The sequence below is a fragment of the Perca fluviatilis genome, chromosome 21 (assembly GCF_010015445.1).
Source record: "Perca fluviatilis chromosome 21, GENO_Pfluv_1.0, whole genome shotgun sequence".
Taxonomy (NCBI): domain Eukaryota; kingdom Metazoa; phylum Chordata; class Actinopteri; order Perciformes; family Percidae; genus Perca; species Perca fluviatilis.
The window spans coordinates 8,010,505-8,028,967 of NC_053132.1; the positions used below are offsets into that span (position 1 = coordinate 8,010,505).

At 37.4% G+C, this 18,463-nt stretch overlaps 3 protein-coding genes and 1 long non-coding RNA gene across 6 annotated transcripts; 2 read left to right on the top strand and 2 right to left on the bottom strand.

Annotated features, from left to right (window-relative positions):
* Window positions 1–160: 160 nt before the first annotated feature.
* Window positions 161–1,672, top strand: LOC120551264. The gene is made up of 2 exons (XR_005637852.1): window positions 161–512; window positions 1,119–1,672. It is a non-coding gene; the product is annotated as an uncharacterized LOC120551264 (long non-coding RNA).
* Window positions 1,673–1,973: 301 nt separating this feature from the next.
* LOC120551600 (interferon a3-like) lies at window positions 1,974–4,651 on the bottom strand. The gene is made up of 5 exons (XM_039789088.1): window positions 4,520–4,651; window positions 4,346–4,423; window positions 4,029–4,178; window positions 3,816–3,887; window positions 1,974–2,057 (listed from the first exon to the last, which is right to left on the bottom strand). Exons 1-5 carry the CDS (start codon window positions 4,649–4,651, stop codon window positions 1,974–1,976), a joined length of 516 nt encoding a protein of 171 aa, XP_039645022.1.
* Window positions 4,652–7,024: 2,373 nt separating this feature from the next.
* On the top strand, window positions 7,025–8,093 carry LOC120551492 (interferon a3-like). The gene is made up of 5 exons (XM_039788959.1): window positions 7,025–7,171; window positions 7,268–7,345; window positions 7,513–7,662; window positions 7,798–7,881; window positions 7,990–8,093. The coding sequence occupies exons 1-5, from the start codon at window positions 7,040–7,042 to the stop codon at window positions 8,083–8,085; spliced, it is 540 nt and encodes a 179-aa protein (XP_039644893.1). The 5' UTR covers window positions 7,025–7,039; the 3' UTR covers window positions 8,086–8,093.
* A 288-nt stretch (window positions 8,094–8,381) lies between these two features.
* On the bottom strand, window positions 8,382–14,047 carry cd79b (CD79b molecule, immunoglobulin-associated beta). 3 transcript variants are annotated; one of them, XM_039787236.1, is made up of 5 exons: window positions 13,843–14,027; window positions 12,193–12,501; window positions 11,992–12,110; window positions 11,023–11,076; window positions 8,382–8,929 (listed from the first exon to the last, which is right to left on the bottom strand). In XM_039787236.1, exons 1-5 carry the CDS (start codon window positions 13,892–13,894, stop codon window positions 8,840–8,842), a joined length of 624 nt encoding a protein of 207 aa, XP_039643170.1. In that variant the 5' UTR covers window positions 13,895–14,027; the 3' UTR covers window positions 8,382–8,839. The 3 variants fall into 3 exon arrangements, with proteins under 3 accessions (XP_039643170.1, XP_039643169.1, XP_039643172.1); XM_039787235.1 differs by having other exon boundaries at window positions 11,023–11,079; window positions 13,843–14,023; XM_039787238.1 differs by lacking the exon at window positions 12,193–12,501 and having other exon boundaries at window positions 11,023–11,079; window positions 13,843–14,047.
* Window positions 14,048–18,463: the final 4,416 nt, after the last annotated feature.

The following is an 18,463-nucleotide window of genomic DNA, read 5'->3' on the forward strand; positions in this document are numbered from 1 at the left end:
TATTGGAGACTTGAGGCAAGAAATCATAGCCTATGTATTTATTTAGTGTTAATGCAGTGCGCAGGCTCTCCATGCGATGGAAATGATCTGTTATTGACAGAGTGTTCATTAAATGACAGAATTAGGCTACGGGACAATTTGTCATGCCTGCTCCTGTGTCAAGTTATTGTTTTACGTTTGGTTCTCATTGTTGTAGATTCTTTCCATGTCTGGTTTTATTTTGAAGGTTTCTGTTGGTGTTCTTGTTTACTTCCTGTTTGTCTTTTTTCCCTCCATTGTGATTACATGTCCCCGCCCTAATGTGCTGCACCTGTGTCTCATTGTCTCTCCTGTTTTGTGTATTTAAGGTCAGCCTTTCCCTTACCCCAGTGTGAGATCGTCTGCTTCTTTTGTGTTCAACCTTCAAGCGTTTTCCTAGTGTCCTGTTTTCTAGTTTGTTGTTTCCCTGGATTTTGACCACTGCCTGTTTTTCGGATTACCCTGTTTGCCTGCCGATTTGGACACTTTTGCTTGTGAGTTATTGAGTCTCCAATAAACTTTTTTTGGCATCTTACGTACCTGAGTTGTGCATCTGTGTGTCCATGCATCTGTGTGCGTGATACAATTAGAGCCAAATAAATGCCGAGATAGGACAATTAGTTAATTGTTAGCACCATTTCTCTTTAGATCATTCTTAAACTCTGTCAAGGCTTTAACAGTCAGAAGCAACAGCGATGTTATTACAAATAATATTGGAGATATTTTATACTCTGCTGTGACATTTAGCAGCTGCATATATTTATTTTGCAGTCATGTCTGAATCACTGGCAAATTAAAGCTCTATATACAGTATGCCCAAACATACATTAATTCAGTCATCCTCAAAGCCTCATGGGACTCACACTTTTTTTTTTTAAGATTATCGTTTTGGGCTTTTCCGCCTTTAACGGACAGGACAGCTAGGTGAGAAAGGGGGGGAAGACATGCAGGAAATCATCACAGGTCGGACTCGAACACTGGACCTATGCGTCAAGGCATAAACCTACTGTATAGGTATATGCGCCTGCTCTACCAACTGAGCCAACCTGGCCACCCACGTATACATGTTAACTGACCTAAAACTTATTTCCGTCTTTTAGGGTTTGGCGATTGAGACGTGTGGAGGAGATCTGTATGAGGATCTCTGTGTGTACGCCCAGCCTGAAGGAGCTGAGGCCCCATGGGAGTGAGACAGCCTCACAATAACTTGCAACTTCTTGATTATAAAAGTACAAATATTAACAAAAATAAGAGTTCTTAGTTGAGATTAGTAATTTCCTTTAGTACAATGTTTGTTTCTAAATGTGCAACGACTTATTCTAAAACGCTTTCTACATGTGCTGTTGATTTTATGCTATTTAGTAACACTGGAGTGAATAATCAGTTGTGATTTGAAGTCCACTGAAATGTAAATGAACAATTCTACAATTCAGACTCGACAGCTGACACTTCAGCATTTTTGGTGCTTGTTTAATACAAAGTGTTGTGTATTATTTTATATGGACTTCTCTGACGTGAGAGTGTGATATATCTAAATGTTTGTGCATCAGAGCCTGAACAAGGCCCTTCTTATTCCTGTTTGATTATATTACAAATCTGTATTCCTTTTGTTAATGTAACGAGAAGAAAAGCAATAAACAAGTTTCCATTTGCTGGAGAAAGTCTTCTTTTTTATTGGCTTTTACAGGTATAAAAAAATAAAAAAATAAGAGTTGATCAAGAACATATTTATAAAAAATACTGGTTGTATAACAAGTCACTATATAAATAATAAATAGATAAATACATAAATTAATGAATCTGACAGAAAACAGGTTTTAGTGATCTTAGCATAGACAAATACATGATCAATACATACACACATCTCAATAATAAATAAATCAATATGTTAATAAATAGATAAATAGAGACTGCATGTAAGCAAATAAATTAACACATTATTAAGGTGGCAGATTTTAGTTGGGCAGCAGCTGTTCTACTCGGATCAGATGGTTTTTCATTTCCTCCCTGATCAGCTCCCAGGCTTCAGCACTGTGGCCCTGCACACACAAATATATCAGAATTATTAAAACATAATAGATACTGTAGATAGATAGATAGACAGACAGACAGACAGACATACACTATCAGACTATATATATATACAGTGCCTTGCGAAAGTATTCGGCCCCCTTGAACGTTTCGACCTTTTGCCACATTTCAGGCCTCAAAAATTAAGATATAAAACTGTAATTTTTTGTGAAGAATCAACAACAAGTGGGTCCCAATTATGAAGTGGAACGAAATTCATTGGCTATTTCAAACTTTTTTAACAAATAAAAAACTGAAAAAGTGGGCGTGCAAAATTATTCAGCCCCTTTACTTTCAGTGCAGCAAACTCTCTCCAGAAGTTCAGTGAGGATCTCTGAATGATCCAATGTTGACCTAAATGACTTATGATGATAAATAGAATCCATCTGTGTGTAATCAAGTCTCCGTATAAATGCACCTGCTCTGTGATAGTCTCAGAGGTCCGTGTAAAGCGCAGAGAGCATCATGAAGAACAAGGAACACACCAGGCAGGTCCGAGATACTGTTGTGGAGAAGTTTAAAGCCGGATTTGGATACAAAAAGATTTCCCAAGCTTTAAACATCCCAAGGAGCACTGTGCAAGCGATAATATTGAAATGGAAGGAGTATCAGACCACTACAAATCTCGAAGACCCGGCCGTCCCTCTAAACTTTCAGCTCATACAATGAGAAGACTGATCAGAGATGCAGCCAAGAGGCCCATGATCACTCTGGATGAACTGCAGAGATCTACAGCTGAGGTGGGAGACTCTGTCCATAGGACAACAATCAGTGGTATACTGCACAAATCTGGCCTTTATGGAAGAGTGGCAAGAAGAAAGCCATTTCTTAAAGATATCCATAAAAGTGTCGTTTAAAGTTTGCCAAAAGCCACCTGGGAGACACACCAAACATGTGGAAGAAGGTGCTGTGGTCAGATGAAACCAAAATCGAACTTTTGGCAACAATGCAAAACGTTATGTTTGGCGTAAAAAGCAACACAGCTCATCACCCTGAACACACCATCCCCACTGTCAAACATGGTGGTGGCAGCATCATGGTTTGGGCCTGCTTTTCTTCAGCAGGGACAGGGAAGATGGTTAAAATTGATGGGAAGATGGATGGAGCCAAATACAGGACCATTCTGGAAGAAAACCTGATGGAGTCTGCAAAAGACCTGAGACTGGGATGGAGGTTTGTCTTCCAACAAGACAATGATCCAAAACATAAAGCAAAATCTACAATGGAATGGTTCACAAATAAACATATCCAGGTGTTAGAATGGCCAAGTCAAAGTCCAGACCTGAATCCAATCGAGAATCTGTGGAAAGAACTGAAAACTGCTGTTCACAAACGCTCTCCATCCAACCTCACTGAGCTCGAGCTGTTTTGCAAGGAGGAATGGGCAAAAATGTCAGTCTCTCGATGTGCAAAACTGATAGAGACATACCCCAAGTGACTTACAGCTGTAATCGCAGCAAAAGGTGGCGCTACAAAGTATTAACTTAAGGGGGCTGAATAATTTTGCACGCCCAATATTTCAGTTTTTTATTTGTTTAAAAGGTTTGAAATATCCAATAAATTTCGTTCCACTTCATGATTGTGTCCCACTTGTTGTTGATTCTTCACAAAAAATTACAGTTTTATATCTTTATGTTTGAGGCCTGAAATGTGGCAAAAGGTCGAAAAGTTCAAGGGGGCCGAATACTTTCGCAAGGCACTGTAGATAGATAAATAGATAGACTTACCATTCGCTTCAGGACATGGCCTGAGAGTCTCTTGAAATACATGTGCAGCTTCTTGTTCTTGTGGCTGTGGCCCTGAATCTAAATCAATTACAAGGAAAAAATATATTTTAGAAGTTTGCATCCCATTCCCTATAGGCCTATTTACAGACATGTAACCCTGGCACATGTGTCAGGACTTCAATGTAATAGGAATCCAATTAAAGTTAAACTTACACAGGACTGGAGGCCATCAGCCTGCTGGGTTACAACAATGAGAAAGTGGTCCACTGTCTTCTCCTCCCATGATGCAGCGCTGTGATCCTCCTCAAACAGGGAAACCATCTCCTCCAGAATCTGAACTGTGAATCTCAGTTTGTCCTCAGCCTGGAAGAAGAAGACCATTCTCGGATTACAATAGGAACAGATCTATGCCACTTTTTTAGCAGTTGTTCTGGAAAATATTAGAACTAACAGATATAATAAGCCACACTTTTCTTTGAAAATCAAATCATGTCTTTTGATATTTAAAAGAAACGTTGAGGCTGACTTACTGATGCTTTGGAAGCCTGGCTGTACAGATCATTAGGGAAGTGCACTTCATCCTCAGTGGTGTTAGTGGAATTATTAGCCTGCATCACACACACAAACACACACCATGAAGTAAACTGACAGTAAAGTAAACTCATTCAAAGACTTTAAAGAATATTTCAAAGAAGTCCACTTACCATCGTATCTATTAGATCCAAAGACTTTGTACTGTGCTGTCTGAATTTATGAGTCATCCATCTGCAGCTCAGCGAGGAGCCTGCACTGTACAGACTGAGAGACAGGCACACAAAGAAGATGCCGTTCAGCATTTTTAAAAAGGTAGGCTACAAGTTGTCTTTGTAAGGAGCAAATACTGATTTCTCTTATAAGCAGTTGTTGTGATGGAGCAGAGCTGCAGAGCCGCATTTATACGCCAGGGACACCTATTTCATTTTCCTAACATAAACATTGAGGTGAGCTGCTTTCGCGGGGAATCCTCTCACACCTGCGGAAATAACACTGAGGTGCGGTTTTCACTGGACATACATGTTTTATGACATTTCGGATTTGAATTGGCAAACTGATGAAATAAGTCTCCCACGATAAAAGCATAAACAAATGTCACGGCATGGCTAAAATATCACTCATTTTAAATATAAAAAATGACAACTACTGCATATTGAAATATTCCATAGAAAATGCATATTTTACCACCTAAAAAAGTAGCCTACCTACAAAATATAAAGACAAACACAAAGCTCACTCTTCTGGAGAAATTAACATTTTTATATTGGAAGGTATAGGATTATTATAGAAATATAATAGGGATTGTTTGAGGCCAAATAATTATACGAAATTGTAGACACCCAAAATCAGTTGTTCTTGAATGGAATCCCTGCCATTGATAATGATTTATGGCTATCTAATGTTACTTTACAGTGCATTTTCGGATTTTGCATATCTTAGGCAATGTTTTGATGCAGTCGTCACTTCCACTTTCAGTCTGCACGCTCTCTAAAGCGATGGGAAATGTATTTTAAAATCAATAAATAAATGAAGCACCCTTGTGTCATTGTGATTGCATCATTCGTGCGGATTCCTAATAATCATTACAATTATCAATACAACCACAGACGCGATCGCGCTGCGTCCACTGTATAGGTGCCATAAACGGGAAGTTCCCATAGAGTGAAAATGAAAGCAGCTCCGTGATTGCGGCCGGCCCTCTGACGCTCCTTCAGATGAATTGGTCAGTGACATTTCACCTTGTTTTAACTAGAACATAGCGGCTTTGGACGTGAGAACCAGAGGGGGGGGGGAGGGGTTCTCCTTCGCCGTGTATTTAATTTACAGATTAGAGCACATTTTCAGCTTGGTATAAATCGATATGCAGGCCTAAATCACATTGTATTTTTAATATTAGGCCTATAACTCACGAAGTGGCCGCAGATTATGGATACACGTGTCGTTGCTTAGGCTTGTATTTCTTTAATGGTGATTTTATTGTAATTTGTATAGACCTATTTTCAATGTGTGTGTTTCTGCATTTCATGTGTATTTATATTCTTCCAAAAGCCCATAAGGACAAGAATGTTGGCGAGAGGTCTTTAACAGTGGGTCCGGGACCCCTAGGGGGTCCTCAGAGTTACTGCACCGGGGCCACCAAATTGGCCTATTTGTTTTCATAATTTCTTTCTTCCAAAAGTTAAACTATGTCTGAAAATAAACACGAATCCGACATATTATTAGCAAAGATAATTCTGCTATTTGTGATTTTTACACAACATTGATTACAGGCTTATTGGCCTGTAGGTATAAGGTAGATTTTGGCTGACTTTCACGTTATTATAGGCCCAGTTTAAAATGCAATATAACATAAATTGAATGGTATATCAAACTAATGATAAACCCTATATTATGGTTAAATAACGGCCACAATTCTTCTTTTCTAATATTGTCTCTCACGTCATCTTTATGGCGTGTTTGGTATGTGGACACTCTCAAAACTTCTACACTTTTAATCATAAATGTTAGACTATATCATAATACATAGAGAGCCTAAATTATTAAACTATGATGTCAATAACAAATAGAGAATAATCGTGTTTTAACAGATCATTTCCATCGCATGGAGAGCCTGCGGACTGCATTAACACTAAATAAATACATAGGCTATGATTTCTTGCCTCAAGTCTCCAATACCAAACAAGCAAACTGACATATTTAAATTAATAAAGGTTCAAATAAAACTAATTAAAAACGTAAACCAACGAGATGGATTTCAATCACGGAAAACGATTTTTATATATAGCTTTAAAAATCGCAAACATATTCCCATGTTACTCCCGAAATTGTCCAATCAGGCACATTCTGTGTGATGATCAAACGTATGTAGCATTGCTGAATAAGGATGTAGCATTTTAAAACTCGGTATTTCAGCTTAATATGCAACATTACCTTATTATATTCCGGCACATATTTCAATACAACGATAATACAAATCCGAAATGTGACCGTGTGACATTATACATGTAGGTATGTAGAGGTTTCCCAGCGCGAAAGCAGCTCACCTCAGTGTTCCTACGTTATGAAAATGAAATAGGTGTCCCTGGCGTATAAATGCGGCTCTGCAGCTCTGCTCCATCACAACAACTGCTTTACAAGAGAAATCAGTATTTGCTCCTTACAAAGACAACTTGTAGCCTACCTTTTTAAAAATGCTGAACGGCATCTTCTTTGTGTGCCTGTCTCTCAGTCTGTACAGTGCAGGCTCCTCGCTGAGCTGCAGATGGATGACTCATAAATTCAGACAGCACAGTACAAAGTCTTTGGATCTAATAGATACGATGGTAAGTGGACTTCTTTGAAATATTCTTTAAAGTCTTTGAATGAGTTTACTTTACTGTCAGTTTACTTCATGGTGTGTGTTTGTGTGTGTGATGCAGGCTAATAATTCCACTAACACCACTGAGGATGAAGTGCACTTCCCTAATGATCTGTACAGCCAGGCTTCCAAAGCATCAGTAAGTCAGCCTCAACGTTTCTTTTAAATATCAAAAGACATGACTTGATTTTCAAAGAAAAGTGTGGCTTATTATATCTGTTAGTTCTAATATTTTCCAGAACAACTGCTAAAAAAGTGGCATAGATCTGTTCCTATTGTAATCTGAGAATGGTCTTCTTCTTCCAGGCTGAGGACAAACTGAGATTCACAGTTCAGATTCTGGAGGAGATGGTTTCCCTGTTTGAGGAGGATCACAGCGCTGCATCATGGGAGGAGAAGACAGTGGACCACTTTCTCATTGTTGTAACCCAGCAGGCTGATGGCCTCCAGTCCTGTGTAAGTATAACTTTAATTGGATTCCTATTACATTGAAGTCCTGACACATGTGCCAGGGTTACATGTCTGTAAATAGGCCTATAGGGAATGGGATGCAAACTTCTAAAATATATTTTTTCCTTGTAATTGATTTAGATTCAGGGCCACAGCCACAAGAACAAGAAGCTGCACATACATACGTATTTCAAGAGACTCTCAAAAAATGTCCTGAAGCGAATGGTAAGTCTATCTATCTATCTATATAGTCTGATAGAGTGTCTGTCTGTCTGTCTATCTATCTACAGTATCTATTATGTTTTAATAATTCTGATATATTTGTGTGTGCAGGGCCACAGTGCTGAAGCCTGGGAGCTGATCAGGGAGGAAATGAAAAACCATCTGATCCGAGTAGAACAGCTGGTGTTATCTCTGTTGCCCAACTAAAATCTGCCACCTTAATAATGTGTTAATTTATTTGCTTACATGCAGTCTCTATTTATCTATTTATTAACATATTGATGTATTTGTTATTGAGATGTGTGTGTATGTATTGATCATGTATTGGTCTATGCTAAGATGACTAAAACCTGTGTTTTCTGTCAGATTCATTAATTTATGTATTTATTTATTTATTGCTTATTTATATGACTTGTTACACAACCAGTATTTTTATAAATATGTTCTTGATCAACTCTTTTATTTTTTTATACCTGTAAAAGCCAATAAAAAAGAAGACTTTCTCTAGCAAATAGAAACTTGTTTATTGCTTTTCTTCTTGTTACATTAACAAAAGGAATACAGATTTGTAATATAATCAAACAGGAATAAGAAGGGCCTTGTTCAGGCTCTGATGCACAAACATTTAGATATATCACACTCTCACGTCAGAGAAGTCCATATAAAATAATACACAACACTTTGTATTAAACAAGCACCAAAAATGCTGAAGTGTCAGCTGTCGAGTCTGAATTGTAGAATTGTTCATTTACATTTCAGTGGACTTCAAATCACAACTGATTATTCACTCCAGTGTTACTAAATAGCATAAAATCAACAGCACATGTAGAAAGCGTTTTAGAATAAGTCGTTGCACATTTAGAAACAAACATTGTACTAAAGGAAATTACTAATCTCCACTAAGAACTCTTAACACCGTAATATTTGTACTTTTATAATCAAGAAGTTGCAAGTTATTGTCTCACTCCCATGGGGCCTCAGCTCCTTCAGGCTGGGCGTACACACAGAGATCCTCATACAGATCTCCTCCACACGTCTCAATCGCCAAACCCTAAAAGACGGAGATAAGTTTTAGGTCAGTTAACATGTATACGTGGGTGGCCAGGTTGGCTCAGTTGGTAGAGCAGGCGCACATATACAGTACATAGAGGTTTATGCCTTGACGCATAGGTCCAGGGTTTGAGTCCGACCTGTGATGATTTCCTGCATGTCTTCCCCCTCTCTCTCCCCTTTCTCACCTAGCTGTCCTGTCTGTTAAAGGCGGAAAAAGCCCCAAAAAATAATCTGCATATGTGTGAGTCCCATGAGGCTTTGAGGATGACTAAAGTAATGTATGTTTGGGCATACTGTATATAGAGCTTTAATTTGCATAGTCAGTGATTCAGACATGACTGCAAGATAAAGATATGCAGCTACTAAATGTCACAGCAGAGTAGCTGACATTTAAATATCGCATATATTATTTGTAATAATATCTCTGTTGGTTCTGACTGTTAGAAGCCTCAACAGAGTTTAAGAATGAGCTACAGGGATAACGGTGCTAACAATTAACTAATTTTCCTATACCTCGGCACATTAAATCCATGTTTGTTTGGCTCTAATTGTCCAGTAATTCTGTCATTTAATGAACACGTCAGACATTGTAACAGAGAAGCTTGTTCATGCATTTCATACCAGAAAGCTTGACTGCATCCTCCCCCATGCAGTCTCCAAAAAAAGTGTTGGAGTTTTTAAAGTGTCAAAAGCTGGCTTTTTTTTTTTTTTTTACTTGCTTACCCTAAAGCTTCTACAACTGTATTTTATTGTTTGTACTTTAAACAACATTTTTGACTGTATAGGTCGTAGCATTAAGGTTGTCTGCTGCCTCTTGTTTTGTTCTTTCCCTGTACGTTAATGTAAAGCACTCTGACGCCAATTGTATGAAAAGGTGTTACATGAAAATCCTTCATTCGTGATTATTACAAGAAGCAATAAACAGCAGTACAATCTATTTTTCCACCCACAAATTATACTTTTAACATTATTCCATTATTCTTACAAACAAAAGTTCAGCAAACTAGAGGTAGCCTATAAACAAAAAAAAAGAAAAACCCTGAGGGCATTATTGACAGAAGAAGATATAATTGTGGTTATGAGCTCAGCGGTGCGAGGCGACGGTGTGTATCCTGCTGTTTGGTGCACATGTATTGTTTTTATCTAAAAAAAACACCCAGCTGTGATGTGTGTGGTTCACCGTGACATCATGTCTTCACAAAAACAACCCATGAATGACCACTTATGACAAAAAGAAATGACCTCGTCTTTGAAAGTAGTGGCTGTAACTGAGTGCACTTACTAAAGTGATGCACTTAAGTAAAAATTTAAGGTACTTGTAGTTTACTTTTACATTTGACAACTTCACTTGTACTCCACTACATCTCAGAGGCAAATATTGTATCTTTTACTCCACTACATTTGTCTGACAGCTTCAGTTACTTTACAGATTACAATTTGTAATCTCCTTCCTGTCCAGCGGAAACCATGTATCTCCAAATTTGTTGATTTTGTTTGTGATAAACTGAAGGATGAAGTGTTCCTTTATGTGTTGAGAACATTTTCCTCCTTCTTAAGTTAAATAAAGTCTTTAAAAAGCCTCTTGGATCAGCTGGAAAACGCATCCACAAAGCTGTTTTTCTGGCACCATGAAAAGTTTTCAAACTTTTTTAGAGATACGTGGTTCTCACAGGACAGCGACGCTACAAACATCTGATGATCTTATACAGTAGAATATGACGCATCGCTGTAGATTAAACTACCCAGCAGTATATAAAGGAGTTAGAATTAGCACAACCTTAAACATCTACAGTAGGAAGATACAACACACACATTAATGCAGTAATATTAATCCAGAAACATCAGATATAGTATTGACAGGGACCATTTTACTGCACAATGAGTACTTTTACTTTTGATACTTTAAGAACATGTTGCTGTTAATACTTACATAGGTTTACTTAAGTAAGGTCTTGAATGCAGGACTCTAACTTGTAGTGGAGTATTTTCACATTGTGGTATTAGTACTTTTACTAAGGGATCTGAGAGTACTTTCACACCACTGATCTCTGATGAATAGGTGAACTGTAGAATGAAAGCATTCCAACAAACCTCATAGATGTGATCAGTTTCAGGCTCCTCATATATGATGTCCCTCTTTCCCAACTGCTGAAAAGGATACAGAACGAATGAAAAAGAGAAAATGAAAGAGTTAGCCCCAGTTATTGATAAACCCACTGTACATAATAAGACGTTTATTTAACATAGCACATTTTACAGAAAAAAGTCACAAAGGACTTCACAAGAGTACCATTGTTTAAAATAAGACACTCGATATGAATAATAAGCTGCTGAACTCAAATAGTAAATCAGCAGCAGAGCAGAGGTGCAATAAATACACCAGCACTTTTTGCACTTTGCACTTTAATTATTACAATTAATTCTTAGGATACTGTGTTGTTGTGTTGTCTTTGCTGTCATGTGTGTCCTTCTTTTGTGTCCTGGGACGCTTTGTTGATCTCATGTTTATGTTGATTTTATTTTATGTTGATTTTAGAATGTTTTTTTCTGTTCCATGTTTATGTTGTGAAGCAACAGATTGTAGCACTATGTCCAAGACAAATTTCCCCTTAGGGAAAATAAAGTGTATTCTATTCTATTCTATTCTAATGTTATGTCCATCCTGAGCTCTCTCTCTAGCTCTCTCTCTCTCTCTCTCTCTGTAGAGGTGTTCTGATACCGATACCAGTATCGGAAATGCCTCCGACATGCTTATATCGGCTTATATTTAAAGTAGTTCATTTATGTTCAGTTAAGTTATGACAGTTATGGCATTCCTTCTTTGTGTTGTATTTGTTCATGTTATACAAAAGGGTTTGACCTGAGCCAGGCCATACAATAATGATAGCTATCATATCACATCCATACAGAGTTAGTAGGCCTAGTTTACAGCTAAAACACACTGAAAGAAAAAAAAGATGAACATCTCTATTCCATCTAATTCCGGTGCAATTAAACTAAGCAGTGCAGTCGGGTACAGCACAGATTTGCCTCAAGTGTTCTGGTCATCTTGGTGCTCACCAGGTGTCGTTTGCGTAGCAGTAAAGCAGCAATAAATACAGCCAACACCAGGCCCTGGAGGATGATGAGAGCATCCTTCATCTTGGTCCTGTACAGTGCCTTGGTAACATCAAAGGATCCTGTGAGAGGAAAGATGTGTGTTAGCGGTGGTGTTTTAAGGTTAAGTGAACTCCTAACTGGTATGTTGTCCCAGCCACTTACTGGCAACTTGAACTGCAGTCCCAGGTCCCCATATATCGTTTAACTTGCAGAAGTACACTCCAGTGTCACTGATTTGTAAATGATGGATGGTGAGGATGTTTTGGGTCAGATTGCGGTTATGAAAGGAAAACTTTTCTCCTGCCGTTATTTTTATTTTGTGTTCAGAGTCGTATTTATCGGCCTTGTACCACTCCACCGTGGCGTGTGTGATTTTCTCGGAGAACAGACAGTGAATGACCACATCGCGTCTGGGTTTCAAACCATAGAACCGGGGCTTCTGGGTAATCGTCATGGCGGGGTTTAGGGCCACTGAGCAGAGAAAAAGAAAGTCGAGTTACAGCAGCAGTTACTGAAAATCTCAAACACGTTTGCAGATAATTTGGCTATATCTTGTACACTGAATGCCTCAAATATGATGCTGGCTTTGACATCATTACATTCATTATTTATTTTTGTATTGAATTGATTAATACTTTGGTCAATACAATTTCCAAAACAAATGCAACAAAAAAGCCCATCACAAGTTCCCGGCTCCACATTGCTTATTTTGTCCAAAGAAAAGTAAAAAAAAAACTCAAAGTTATAAACTTTACACTGACATAAAACACAGAAAAGCAGCAACTTAGAATTTTGGAGAACCAAAGAATCTGTGGCATGTTTGCTTAATAAATGATATAAATAAATAAATAAATAAATAAATAATTTTCTGATTTATCAATTAATCAACTAATTGTGTCATCCCTAAACAGCAGGCTGTTATTCGAGGGTGGGACAACATTGAGTTATCACACGGACCTTGGAAAATGAATCCAAAAACCATTTGGATAATCATTAAGGTCATTTCTAAAACTAAAAGTTAGCATACAGTAATACAGCTTCTCAGATTTACTCCTTTCTCTGTTTTTTTTTTTTAATGCTTGTTCGATAAGCAATGATCCATTTACTAAAAAACATTCTACTTGTAATCAAAATAATCAATAGTTGCAGCCGTGGATTAATCAACCAATCAGTAGTCATGTGTTTGTAGTAAAAAGGAAAGTTGTGTATACATATTGGGTTATTAGGACAATGCAGAGGATAATATAGTTAATGCATTGGTTAATTAATACTAAAGCTGCATCAACATATACATTTTGTTGTTCAAGTCAATTATCCATGTTGGGAATGGGTAGTTCATGTAATGATTTTTTTAATGTTTACTATATGTTTTTAATCTTTTTCTTCTCACCTGTCATCTCCATTATCTTCCTCTAAAGCGGACCACACATCTGAATTAACGTAACCTGATGGTCAGTTGATATCAAGACATAACTTGGCCTAGGTAAACTATACAGTATATTAAAATAACCAGTCTTTGTCTCAGAAGACAACTTCCTCTTTCCCCCCCAGATGGCCAGGAAGTAATGGTACTCTGGAGTCAAAAATAACATGCAAAACACTTGTAAGCATTGTAGCTGTGGTTAAACGGTCATTAAAAAGTACAATTAAATGACTTCTTAAACAAAATCGGTATGCTAATTATATTGCTGTAACAGCACTCAGAGTTTTACTAATGTTAATATTTAGCACCAAGACTGTAATTGTTGTTTGCATCATTTTCATTTTTCAGTCACTTCATCTTCATATCATATTGCAAAAATGTACACTTACCTGAGATATTGATCAAAGCAAGCCCACAGCATCCAGCCAGCAACCAGCGCATGATGACATGCGAAAGAAAAATAGATTTCGAATGCTGATGTCCGCACGAAAAAGTCTAAATCTCTCTGCAGGCATGAAAACGTTGTGAACAGGGAGAAGAAGTATCTGTGGGTGTGCGGTGTGTTACCACCACACAGGCAAATAAGGGGAAGAGCACTGTTACGTAGAACCCAAAATAACTATGAACAACCCACACTTTTAACATTAAAAAACAGTTTCATTCACATCCAATTTTTAATTGAAACAACATGGTAACCTGAACATTACGGGGGTTTGAAAGACATTTGGGGGGCTTTCGAGACAATTTGTAGGATAACAACAAACATTCACGTGATACATTTTTCAAAACTCCTGCCCAAGGGCGTAACTTAGGGTTCAACATTGGGGGGGCAACATTAATATTTTGAATGCCAAACACTTCATTTTCTGCTTTAATTTGTGGTGCTACTATCTTTATTTATGTAAAGAAAATTATAATAGGTTTTTGGGGTGGATTGCACTGGCCAGTTTTGATTGGGGGGGTTGTAATCCCCTTCATCCCCCTGTAAATTACGCCTATGCTCCTGCCAATACAATGCCTAAGTTTCAGTATCAATACCACAACACTACTTTTATTTGGTGCCTTACTTATCATTTAAGAAAAGCAGGCAAAGTTATGAAATGTTGGAAAAACAAGCATGGGAAATTAAGAAGGTTGCTGAAATAAGATAGTGTTAAATCAGGAACTACCTGATCAAAGAATAATGTAAGTCGAATAATGAAGAGACTATAGGGCATATGATTTTTTCGACTAATCGATTAGTTGATTTAATCGACAGATCTGTAAAAAAAAATTACTTTCTCCACAAACAATCCTGCAAAAGTACGACTTTAAATCCTTACTACAAGATTTGCTGAATCTTAAGCTTAAAAACTTAAAAACATGACTAGTCAAGTCAAGTCAATTTATTTATAGAGCACATTTAAAACCAAAACTAGGCTGAACAAAGTGCTGTACAAAGTTATATTGTTATAAAAACAAAGGAAGACAATAAAAATATAGACACAATGAACATCGTATAAACAACACAATTCTATACAAATGTCCCTAAACTAAATCATACACCAAAGAATAAAAATGTGTTTTAAGATGAGACTTAAAGATCTCGGCAGTAGAGGAGTTTGTTCCAGAGTCTCGGGGCCACAACGGAGAAGGCGCGATCACCCTTTGTTTTCATCCAAGACTGTGGAATAGCTAGAAGGAACTGATTAGACCATCTTAAGGTTCCTGGAGGAGTGATGTAGGGTAAGGAGATCAGCAATATACAGTATAAAGGGGCCAATCCATGTAATGCCTTAAAAACAAGTAACATTACCTTAAAATCGATTCTATATTTGACCGGTAACCAGTGAAGAGAAGCCAATATCGGGGAGATATGATCCCTCCTTCTGATACCAGTCAACAATCAACTAAAGAAATCTTAGTCCACTACTACTACTACTAAAAGAGGGCAACCCTTAAAAGTGATTTTATGTCTATCCTGAAATGTGTCTAATAGAACGATGTGAAAAAGGAAAATAATGCCTACCATAATATCTATTATCCCATTAATGGCTCAGTCAATGTGCACTTGCAAAAGGAATATGATATTGCAGTTACAGTGTGCAGGTCTACAGCAAAAAAGCAAGACATATTTTTATAAGTTTGCTTATTTTTATTGTTCTGGATATGAATGAATATGAACATCCTTGTTCATATTCTTGAAATAAGGTGTCTTGCCAGATGATACCTGCAAAACATTAGCATTTTAACATTGTCATTGTGTGTACTACACTACATTACATTACGCTACACTTCATAGTAAGTAAAGGCCCACAGAGCTGCCAGCATAGCTGAAGACTATTGTCTTGTTATGCAACCTCCACACGCAGTCAAGAGTGAAGTTTTCAGGTCAGCCAAGCTGATCACATTTCCCTAATTCCCTAAGCGAATATGCGTCTTACAGCAGCCACTCAGTTTGTTTCTACTGTGTGAAGCTTGGTCCGATATCTGCGAGCAGCAGATAAAGGCTGCTGCCTCCAACAACCATGTAACCCTGACAGGAAATGCTGAACCCCCCCTCAGAAATTACTTTAATGAAGGGTGACTCAGAAAATCAGTCAAGCTTAGTCGCTTTTTCATTTAGAGTTATTCGTTTTTTTCTAAGCAATGGTGGCTGCCCAAATGTAGAAGTCAGAGGTAACCATTACTCTTAGAGCTGCAACGATAAGTCGATGAATCCATCAGTGAATCAACAGAAAATTAAAATCGGCAACTATTTTGATATTCGATCAATCATTTCAGTCAATTTTCAAAATAAAATGCCAAACATTTTATGGTCCCACCGGTAGCTTTTTTTAAAGGTGAGGATTGACTGGAGGATCACATTATAGCAAATAAAATATATTTGGGTTTTGGACTGTTGAACATTTGTCCAACAGTCATTTGAAGAAGTCACCTTGGACTCTAGGGAAATGTTTATCAATGTTTTCTGATGTTTTATAGACAAAATATTGAAAAAACAATCAGCAGATTAATCAGTTATTAAAATTACTGTTAGTTAGCCCTAATGTTTGTGCTGCTGGACATCAAAGTATCCTGAAGAAAATAGAACAGTGAATAAAGCAGCACTACTCTGCCAGGCAGCCACAACTGAAACCAACGCATTCCTCTTAAGTAACTTCTGTCAGCACTGGGCAAGGAATAGCATGCAACCACACAAATATGCAAATAAATCAGACACCCAACCTCATTATTTCTTGTAAGAAGCAGTGCTTATTTCGTCTGTTGACACTAACGCACAAAAAAAGTGACTGGGCAAGCAATCTACTAAATAATGTTGAAATGTTCGGTTTAAGATTTCAATACTGGAGATGAGAAGATGGAAAATGCATGTAGCTTATACAAAGGTGATAGTTATAAAGCTCCATTGTTGCCCAAAAATGTATTATAAAATCAATTTTTTTCATCAATTTTGTTTTTATTTTTTTCATTCCTATGAATGGCATTGCTTATTTTGAGGCAGCCCCACAAACATCGTCCTGCCGCTTTAAATACTTACTGACGCATCAACTGTGTGTTACTCTTTGGCTGCAAATAGTCATCTACAAATAACATGATTTCACACAAAAATACACCGTACAATTAGTCAAATAAGACACTCTGGATTGTTTTCCAATTTCACAAGTCTACTCCAAAGTTTAGAACTAAAACGAGACAGAACTGGGAGTTTATCAGTCAGCAGTGAGTGTGTGGCCCTTTCATCATACAAACCACCAGAGGGCCCCAGTGCCCCAGTGTAGTTTCGCAGCTATAGTAACAACATAAACTCACAGCCTACTTTTACCTACAAGAGAGTTTTATTCTCACAATATAGTTACAATTTTTACAATAACAAAATGATATAAATATACAAGAAGAAAGAAAAAAATATATATATATACAGGCAACACTGACTGTGGGTGTACCAGTTATGCTCTCCCTCCATTAGAAATGTAAACAAAAGGAGCACACTGTCTTGTGAATTTGACTGTACCATCAAAGGAGACCATTTAGCTAAATGATGCCACAGCGTGTCAATCTAAAAAAACGTTTGCTGCAGGTCACCTTACAGAAACTGCCATGCTGAGGCAGCTGGATAAGACAGAGACACCAGAGGAAACATTTTTTTATTTTTTTAACCCTCTCAGGGTTGATGTTAAAACAGTGCTGAACACCTAAACAAGAGAAGAGACAACCTTCTATAGTCTATTGTAAAAAAAAAAAAAGAAAAAGAAAACTGTAAAAGTGCTTATGTTGTATATTCAGAGTAAGACATTTGAAATTTAGTTAAGACTTACACAACAGCAAGTGAAACAACCTTTCTATAAGAGGACAGACTTGAGATGACTACTGCGCATGAAGATTGTTTTGTAAATATGTAAACGGGTGTGATTATCTACACATTCATTGGACTTCAGAGCTTCAGAGTCGTGTGTTTAACTAAACCAACACTTAGCTGCGTTTAAAAATTCCCGATCAACTTGAGATCAAGTCAAAAGACAAACCTGACGCAACCTGAGGCAAAACCTTGTTTACAATGTACAATGACTTAGATTATGGTATTGCTAGAATTATTGTTGTTAAAGTAGACAAATATGGTTGAAATGAACAGGGAGCTTAGCACTTCTGTTAATGTAAACACTAGCATCGTAAGTTTATAGTCACAGCGTTTTGAGAGTTATCTGAGGGGACAGAAAAAAATAGACAAAAACATATATAAGACATGCATATATCAGTGATGAAATCATCTTAGAAAACAGGAAGGTCTCTCGGTCTTACACAGGCAACTGTTTCAACTTGACCGGCATGGAAGGGATATAAATAGTGCAATATAAACTGGGCCTTCAGATGTTGACTGCATTAGCTGGCCCATGTTATCCTTAACTAATAAAGAATAACAGAGATCAGGGTTTCACTGGTAGACCGGGATAAATCTGATCGAGGTAAGACGAATTTTTCAGTTAAGTACAAAACTAACTTCACCAAAGAAGATCATTTAGTGTCTAAATT

Excerpts from the sequence above, each read along its gene's own strand:
- LOC120551600 (XM_039789088.1), bottom strand. The coding sequence starts at position 4,651 with ATGCTGAACGGCATCTTCTTTGTGTGCCTGTCTCTCAGTCTGTACAGT. Across the intron at positions 4,179-4,345 it reads GCCAGGCTTCCAAAGCATCA|GCTGAGGACAAACTGAGATT; the intron begins GTAAGTCAGCCT and ends TTCTTCTTCCAG. Across the intron at positions 2,058-3,815 it reads GCCATGTCCTGAAGCGAATG|GGCCACAGTGCTGAAGCCTG; the intron begins GTAAGTCTATCT and ends TTGTGTGTGCAG.
- cd79b (XM_039787235.1), bottom strand. The coding sequence starts at position 13,894 with ATGCGCTGGTTGCTGGCTGGATGCTGTGGGCTTGCTTTGATCAATATC. Across the intron at positions 12,111-12,192 it reads GACTGCAGTTCAAGTTGCCA|GATCCTTTGATGTTACCAAG; the intron begins GTAAGTGGCTGG and ends TTCCTCTCACAG. Across the intron at positions 11,080-11,991 it reads TGCTACGCAAACGACACCTG|CAGTTGGGAAAGAGGGACAT; the intron begins GTGAGCACCAAG and ends TATCCTTTTCAG.
- LOC120551492 (XM_039788959.1), top strand. The coding sequence starts at position 7,040 with ATGCTGAACGGCATCTTCTTTGTGTGCCTGTCTCTCAGTCTGTACAGT. Across the intron at positions 7,172-7,267 it reads TGGATCTAATAGATACGATG|GCTAATAATTCCACTAACAC; the intron begins GTAAGTGGACTT and ends TGTGTGATGCAG. Across the intron at positions 7,882-7,989 it reads AAAATGTCCTGAAGCGAATG|GGCCACAGTGCTGAAGCCTG; the intron begins GTAAGTCTATCT and ends TTGTGTGTGCAG.